The sequence below is a fragment of the Nannospalax galili genome, unplaced genomic scaffold (genome assembly GCF_000622305.1).
Source record: "Nannospalax galili isolate Female #2095 unplaced genomic scaffold, S.galili_v1.0 scaffold1430, whole genome shotgun sequence".
NCBI classification, from domain to species: Eukaryota; Metazoa; Chordata; class Mammalia; order Rodentia; family Spalacidae; genus Nannospalax; species Nannospalax galili.
Genome location: NW_008329126.1, coordinates 417,827 through 425,600, shown reverse-complemented (window position 1 = coordinate 425,600; position 7,774 = coordinate 417,827). Strand labels below are relative to the sequence as shown.

General features: G+C 49.0%; 1 protein-coding gene across 1 annotated transcript; it reads right to left on the bottom strand.

The window, feature by feature from the left end:
- Positions 1–1,626: 1,626 nt before the first annotated feature.
- Positions 1,627–6,962, bottom strand: Mrm1 (mitochondrial rRNA methyltransferase 1). Its single transcript, XM_008831239.3, has 5 exons — positions 6,215–6,962; positions 5,916–6,009; positions 2,539–2,671; positions 2,319–2,438; positions 1,627–2,138 (listed from the first exon to the last, which is right to left on the bottom strand). The coding sequence occupies exons 1-5, from the start codon at positions 6,763–6,765 to the stop codon at positions 1,966–1,968; spliced, it is 1,071 nt and encodes a 356-aa protein (XP_008829461.1). The 5' UTR covers positions 6,766–6,962; the 3' UTR covers positions 1,627–1,965.
- Between the last annotated feature and the right edge of the window lie 812 nt (positions 6,963–7,774).

Sequence of the window (7,774 nt, the reverse complement as noted above, 5' to 3'; positions counted from 1 at the left end):
CAGACACTTCATGTACATGGTACACAAAAATACATGCAAGCAAAACACCTATATACATAAAATTAAAAAATCTTGAAAAAAAATTTTTTTTAATCCTTAGAAAGAAAGAAAGAAATGAAAAGAAAAAGGGATTGGGCCCAGTGGCTTAAGATAATATATCCTGCCAGGTGTGGTAGTGTAGGCCTTTAATCCCAGTACTTGGGAGGTAGAGGCAGGCGGATCCCTGTGAGTTCAAGGCCAGTCTGGTCTACATAGTGAGTTCTAGGCCAACTGGGGTTACAGGGAGACCCTGTCTCAAAAAGCCGCCCCCCCAAAAAATATAGTCTAGCAATTAAGAAGCCTTAGGCAGGGAGAGTGCATGTTCAGGACCTGCCTGGCTATAGGATTGAATTGAAGACCAGTCTGGGACCCTGTTCCAAAATAAAGAAAAGTAGAGAGAAGGCTGCTCTTGCAAAGGACCAGGGTTTGGTTCCTAGCACCCACATGGAGGCTTACGATTGTAACTCTAGTTCCATGGAATCCAATACTTTCTTCTGGCCCCTAAGAGCTCTGCATATATGTGGTTCACATCAAAAAAACATTCATACACATAAAATAAAAATAAATAATATATATATTTTTAAAGATAGCTCAGTGGTACAGTGTTTGCCTAGCATGAGCTAGGTAAATCCCAAGTACCACCAAAAAAAGAAAGGAAGTTGGGCAGGAGAGATGGATCCATGGGTAAAGGCACTTTCCCTCAGGCCTAACAACTTGATTTCAATCTCTAGGACCCACATGGTAAGAGAGACTCAACTTCAGCAAGTTGTCCTCTGCCTCCACATATGTGCTAATAGCATATACATGCCCCCAACACACACACACACACACACACACACACACACACACACACGCAAGGAAGGAAGAAAGGAAGGAAGGGAGGGAGGGAGGGAGGCAGAGAGAGAGAGACTAGAGAAATGGCTCAGTGATTAAGAGCACTGGTTGCTCTTGCAGAAGATTTGGGTTCAGTTCCAAGCACCCACATGGTAGCTAACAACTATCAGTAACTCCAGCTCTCCAGTTCCAGGGGATCTGACACCCTCTTCTGGCGTCTGTGGACACCAGGCATATACACAGTACACTTACATTCATGCAAGCAAAACATGCATACACAAAGAAATAATCTATTTTTTTAGATAGGCTCTCCCTATAGCTCCAGCTGACCTGGAACTCAGTATGTAGACCAGGCTGGCCTCCAGCTAGGGGATCAGAAGTCCAAGGTCATCCCTGGATACATAGTGTTCAAGGCCACTCTGAGATACATGAGACCCTATCTCAAAACACACACACACACACACGCACACACATTAAAAAAAAAAAAAAAAAAGAATTATCTGGCTCAAATGCCAGTAGTGTAATCACTAACAGCAATCCTGTCCTCACCACCTCTCAAAAGCAAGGGCATTGGGCCATGGGTTCCTTCCCCTGAGCTGGACTGGTCAGTGTTGGAGAGCTGTTTGCTAATTTCCTTGACTGTAATGGGGTTGCAGAAAGGGTGTCCTTGCAAGTGGCTGCAAAACTGTGGACCAAAGAGCAAGGCTGCCACCTAATGGAGGGACCGAACAGAACATCTCAGAGATTAAGGGCTTACTGGTAAGAGGTAACATTTTATTTCATCTGGACAGTGGTAGGGATGAGCCCCAGTTCACTCAGCTTCCCTCTACACCCTCACCCTCACATTCAACACAGGCTTTTCACTGGGATGCCTGATCCTTTCTCAGGCCAAGACATCCCCTTGACTTCTAGGCAGGATTCCATAGGACAGATATACCCTGCCCTAGCCCATCCTGGAAATTAACAAACTACCATCTCCAACAAGAAAACAGGAAGCAATTTCCTTTGGTCTCTACAGCAAAGTCTCCTGACTGTGATCAATACACAGGCTCTCACAAGGCAGAGAGCCAAGCACATCTCAGACAGCCTAAGTCAGCCTCCCTTTGGCCTCTGTTTTTCTGACCCCAATGACAATCCTGGGTACTGGGCCTCTCTGAGTCCTTCAGCTGTAGCTGAGGGTTCTTCAGGGTCTTGGGAAAGCTGCCCTCTCTCCTTCTCCAAAGGGAAACACTTCCTCTGACTGCAAATGGAGTGCAGAAGAATTCCTGCAGACAAAAGGAGACAGAGAGGAGGCAGCTTGTGACACATGTGGAGCATGCTCTCATTCTGCACATACAGCAACCAAGGCACAGATGGCGCAGTTTGTTTAAGATGAATCATCTAGAAAAGGAGAGGAGACAGAAGCCACCCCTAGATGATGAGGGCAAGGGAAGGTGTAGACTCACCTGTGGCCACGGACACATTTAAAGACTCGAGACCAGTTAGTAACTGGCGCCTGGGTAGGATAGTGAGGAGCAGCTGGCAAGAGGCCAGCACTTCTTGGGACAAACCAGAGCCCTCGTTCCCTGCAGGACATGGAAGAGAGTATTAGGGAGCACCAGTTTGATACCTAAATGCTTAAAAAATACACATCTGAACACAGAAAAAGCAAGGATGTCTACCTACCCAGCACAAGGAGAGTAGGCCGGTCCCAGATGAACTCTAAGCAGTTAGTGATGGGGACCTGGGAGGACTGGGAGATCTCAGGCCCGGGGCAGGCCACCGTGCCTGCCACCAGCCAACCCTGCTGGACTTTGGCCTGAAAGAGGAAAGGAAAGAAGACTCCGTGTCCCAGTTGACCAAATTTTATCAGAGCCATGGCCAAAAAGGAGCCCAGCCTTGTGCACATATATGATCATTCAGAGAGCCCTTCAATTTAGTCAGTAGTAAATTGGCCAGTCTCTCCACTGGACACTGAGGATAGGGTCAAGAGCACAGCAAACTAAAATTCCAGCTGTGTGGCAGGATGGCTGGGGGAGGGCTGGCTCCTTGAAGTGACAGCAGAGTACAGACCTGAAAACAACTGAGAGAGCACCTTGGGGAAGCTTGGGGGAGGTTTTAGGCAGGGAGATCTACCAGTGCAAAGACACAAAGGCCTTAAACCTAGCATATCTGAGGAACCATAAGGTGGCCAGTGGAAAGGGAATCATCAAAGAGGCAGAAAAACAGGCACATAGAGTAGACCCTCAAAGGCTACTAGGAGGATTTCAGCCTTTACTCAGATACAAAAGCTCTGAAAGGTTTTGTTTTTGATAGGAGTTTACTATATACCCTAAGCTGGCCTTGAACCCAGGATGATCATCCTATCTTAGCCTCTCAAGTACTGGGATTTTAAGTATGCGCCACCAGATCTAGTTCTTTGAAAGGTTTTGAGCAGAGAAGTTACAGAATCTGACTTGTGTTTTAACAGAATCATTCTCCCTGCAATATTGAGAAGCAAAAGTCAGGGTAAGACCAATAAGGTTTCCACCATAATACCATGGGAACTTGGGATAGAAGAAATGGTGAGAAATGGCAATAGTATGCAAATAACTCCAAGAAAAAGTAAAAAAGATTTAGTGACAGGTGAGATACAGGTGTGAAAACAAGAGGAAGTCAAAGATAATTTCTGGCCTGAACAACTGGGCTGGGTAGGCCTCAGGACAGGTGGTCAGCCCTGGAAATGGGGAGTTTGAAATGCTCATGAGATGGAGAAAGAGAAGGGAAGGGAAGGGAAGGGAAGGGAAGGGAAGGGAAGGGAAGGGAAGGGAAGGAAGCTACAGCAGAGCCAACAAGATGAGTTTGTCACTGAGGGGGCGAGATTCACGTTAGAGCATTCATTTGAGAGGTCAGTTGAAGGGGACAGACGGTTGTTAAAGTCGTGAGAGAGCTAATGAAATGTCTCAGTGGGAAAATGCTCTTGCCACCATGGCTGACAACCTAAGTTCAATAACCAGAGCCCATATGGCAGGAGAGAACTGATTCCTGCAAGTTGTTCTCTGACCTCCACACGCATACTGTGGCATGTACACATATACACACAAAAAACAAGCAAATAAATCTATAAAAGCCAAAATAAGGACTCAAACCCATTAGGGTAAATGAGAAAAGCAAGTGACTTTATATAGAAAAGAGACCCAAGGACTGAGACCTGGGACATGCTAGTGTTTAGAGGTCATGGGGTTAAAGAGAAATCACCAAATGACTACAGGAGAGTACACAGAGAGGCACAAGGAAGTGGGAGAGTGGGTGTGGCCCACTGTGTATAAGGCCTGGGTTCAAGTACCAGCACTGAAAACAAAAACAAAAAATAACAAGAGTGTAGAGGGAGTGGACTATGCCAGATGCTGTGGATTGGGCAAGAACTAAGAACTGACATTTGAAGCAACATGAAGGACACTCATGACTTTGTCAAGAGCTTTGATTCAGTATGGGGTAAGGATCGGACTGGTATGAGACCAAGAGACTAAGAAGAGAATGTTGGCATGCTAGAGAGGCTGGAATTGCTGGAGCTGTGCTTTTCCTAGGCAGGAAAGGGTAGAATCCAGTGTTGGCTGCTGGCTGCTGCTGGTACCTTCAGCTCTTCCAGTGACAGGAAGACAACTCTGTGGCCCAGCTGCTGATGGAAGCAGATGTGCTGAGTGGAGCTTAATTATGTGCTCTGCAGCGTTTTTGTTTATGCAGGAGCTACTTGCTCAGGGACTGGAAGTGAGGAGGTGGGTATCCCACTTCCTATTAGGCTTGGCCAGAGTTCCTCTGAAGAGGCCAGCCTACGAGATTTTTGCCAGAAAATGCTTCTAGACACATGCTGCTCAACATAGAAACCACTAGCTACACATGACTATTAAGAGTTGAAATGTGGCTAACCCAAATTGAGATGTTATGTGTAAACAATTTTACAAAGTTTAAAAAAAATAATTTATGTGTATGAGTGTTTTGCCTGCATGTATGAAAGTGTACCCTTGTCATACAAAGCCCATAGAGGCCAGAAGAGGGTGTCAGATCCCCTGGAACTGGAGTTAAGGTGCTGTAGGTGCTGGGAATCAAATCCAGGTCCTCTGGAAGAGCAGCCATCTCTCCAACCCCAATGTGTAAACATTTTAAATGGGATGGAAGCCAGGCACAGTGGTCCACACCTGTAAGGCTAAGGTAGTATTGCTGTGAATTTGAGATTAGCTTGGGATACACAATGAAAACTTTTTTTCATGAATACTTAAATGATGTTGAAATGATAATAGTTTGGATATAGTGAGTAAAATTAATTTCCTCTGTTTCTTTTTTACTTTTCTTTTTTTTTTTTTTTTTTTTTTTTGAGACTAGGTTTCCTGTAGCCTAGGCTAAGCCATGAATGAACGAGCTTCCTGTTTCTACTTACTAAGAAATACAGTTATGTGCCATCACACCAGCTCGTTTTACTTTTCAATGTGGTTACTAGATCTGAAATTACACATGTGACTTGTATTATATCTGTATTAGGCTGAGTTGTTCTAGGTCCCACAGTTCTCCCGATTCCTCGCCTTCCAATCTAGAAAGGGGGGAGGGGAGGGGGCTGGAAAGGATTAGAGGGGCTGCCAAATGTGAGGCAATGCTGCCCCCTTGTGTCTAGCTAAAGACAGCCAAACTTAGCATGCAGCTTCCTAGATAAGAAAGTTGGCACCCTCTTGTTCAAAGATGCTTTCAAGTTGAGTTTCTACTGGAGGTATCCCCATCTCCAATTTCCCTGGGCCAAACAAGCATTGCTGAAGACCCCAGGAGCAGGCAATGACACATTGACTTAGCGACCCTGGTGGCCAAGGCGTGTAGAAAAGAACATGGGGCGAGAAAGTCCCTAACTTCAGACGGTGCTCCATTTGTGATTTTGAAGACCCCAGAACCCTTCCCTTCCCAGTGGGACTTAGAAGGCTGTAGGAGTCGATGCCACCACGTTCCCTTCTCTCCCTTTCCCCTCTCCACTGCTAGCTGAGTGGCTTGACGAGGACCAAGCTAGACTCATCTCCTCTCCTTCTCCTCTTGTCCCCCGTTACCTGCAAAAACCCGGCCAGGTCACGAGTGGCGAACACGTCCATCACCTCCATAGCCCCGGCGCTGGCCTTGCTGACTACTGGAGTAAGCCCGCAGCTGTAAAGGTTCCCAGGGACCCGCGTTAGGCCCGGCAATCTCAAGGCCCCGCGCCCTACCCACCCCCGGGCTCCCGAAGGTTTGGGGTGAGAGTTCGGGCAACCGGGAAGCCTGGCTGAGGGATCACCCAAAGCCAAGGTGCTTAGGTACTCGGCTCCGCCTCCAAATTGGACATAGAAAGAATACAAAGGGCGCCCGTGCCTGCCTGTTTCTCCGGCAGGTGATGACTTTGTTCACTCCGAGGAAATGAGCAGAGCGCAGTACAGCGCCAAGATTCCGGGGATCCTGGAGCCCCTCGAGGACGAGCCAGAGCTGCTGAGGGTCTTCGCCTGGGCTCGCCTCCTCCGCTTCATCGGAAGGCCGGAGTCGCAGCGGGCTCACCTCTAGGCAGACGCCCTGGTGTACCTGGTAGCCGCACAGGGCGTCCAGCTTCTGCCGTCTGGGCCTCAGCACCGGGATGCCCCGCCCCTCGGCCTCCCGGAGCAGCTCGGCCCGCTCGCCCTGCAGCTCAGCCCTGCCGGCTTGGAGCAGGAGCCGGGCCACGCGGCGGCGGGCGGCCCGCAGGGCAAGGAGACACGGGGACAGGCCGAACAGAAGCTCCAGCCGCTGCGTCGGCGCCAAGTCGTCGAGAAGCAGGCGGCTCAGCTCCTGTCCTCCAGGCCGCTCGCCGCGCCGCGCCACCGGGGAGAAGTGGCGGACTACCAGGCGACCCGTGCAACACCGGGTCGCGCCTCTGACAGATGAGAGCAGTCCCATAGCTCGAGCTGCGCCGGGGACTCGACTAGCAGATGGGTGAAGAGGACCCGCCGGCCGCCACCACCGTGGCGCCTCAGCTAGGACGAACCGCCCCAGCTCCTGGCCCAAACACAGTCCGCAACGGGACAGATTCCTACACGGAGTCCCCAGCTTCCGGGTCCCGGCGGCCCCGCCCCCTTCCGGATGACGCCACGCTCAGGCTTGACTGCCCTGACGTCCCCAGAGCGCCTCCTACAGGATTAGCTCGGTGGGTGAGCCCAGAGGCAGTGCAGATGCGGAGCTCCGGGTGGCTGCTCCCTTTGCGAGAGGTAACAAGAGGCTAGGGTTCACCTACAAATCTGCAAAGGCCAATTTAAGAGGACGGCTTGGCCTTCCTGTCCAATCAAGTCAGTGTAGGTGCCTCCTCCTCACATCCAGGCACATCCCATCTGGGGATTTTCCCCAGAAGCTTCTCCTTGTCAGACCCTCATCACCAGCCAGCAAGTCCCCAACGATATTTCCCATCTGGCTTTCTTCTGAAGAAACAGCTCTGAGCCTACGGTGTTCCAGACTGACAAGCAACAGGTGCCCTTGGCCTACAGGTAATGCCCGGACTCCTTTGCCCACTGCACGGATCCTGGATATCCTTTTCAATTCTGTTTTCTTACCTTCTCTTTTTTCTTTCTTTTGCTTTCTTTCTTTCTTCCTTCCTTCCTTTCCTTCCTTTCTTTTCCTTTTCTTCCTTCCTTTTCTTTCTTTTTAAATATTTATTTATAGAACTGGAGAGATGGTTCAGCAGTTAAGAGCACTGGCTGCTCTTCCAGAGGACTGGAGTTAGATTCCCAGAGTTAACAACTGCCCATAACTCCAGTTCCAGGGGAATCCAACACCTTCTTCTGACTTCTACAGGCATTGCACGACACAGGTGCACTTCCATACATGCAGACAATACACTCATACACATAAAATATTTTAATATTTATTTACTTGAGGCAAGGTCTCACTTTTATAGCTCTGCCTGGCCTGGAAC

What these genes read in the sequence shown, in the direction of transcription:
- Mrm1 (XM_008831239.3), bottom strand. Translation starts at nt 6,765, where the DNA reads ATGGGACTGCTCTCATCTGTCAGAGGCGCGACCCGGTGTTGCACGGGT. An exon ending in ATCACCTGCCGGAGAAACAG is followed by an intron (nt 6,010 to 6,214) that starts GCAGGCACGGGC and finishes GAACCTTTACAG; the next exon opens with CTGCGGGCTTACTCCAGTAG. An exon ending in ACCTGGCCGGGTTTTTGCAG is followed by an intron (nt 2,672 to 5,915) that starts GTAACGGGGGAC and finishes TTCCTCTTTCAG; the next exon opens with GCCAAAGTCCAGCAGGGTTG.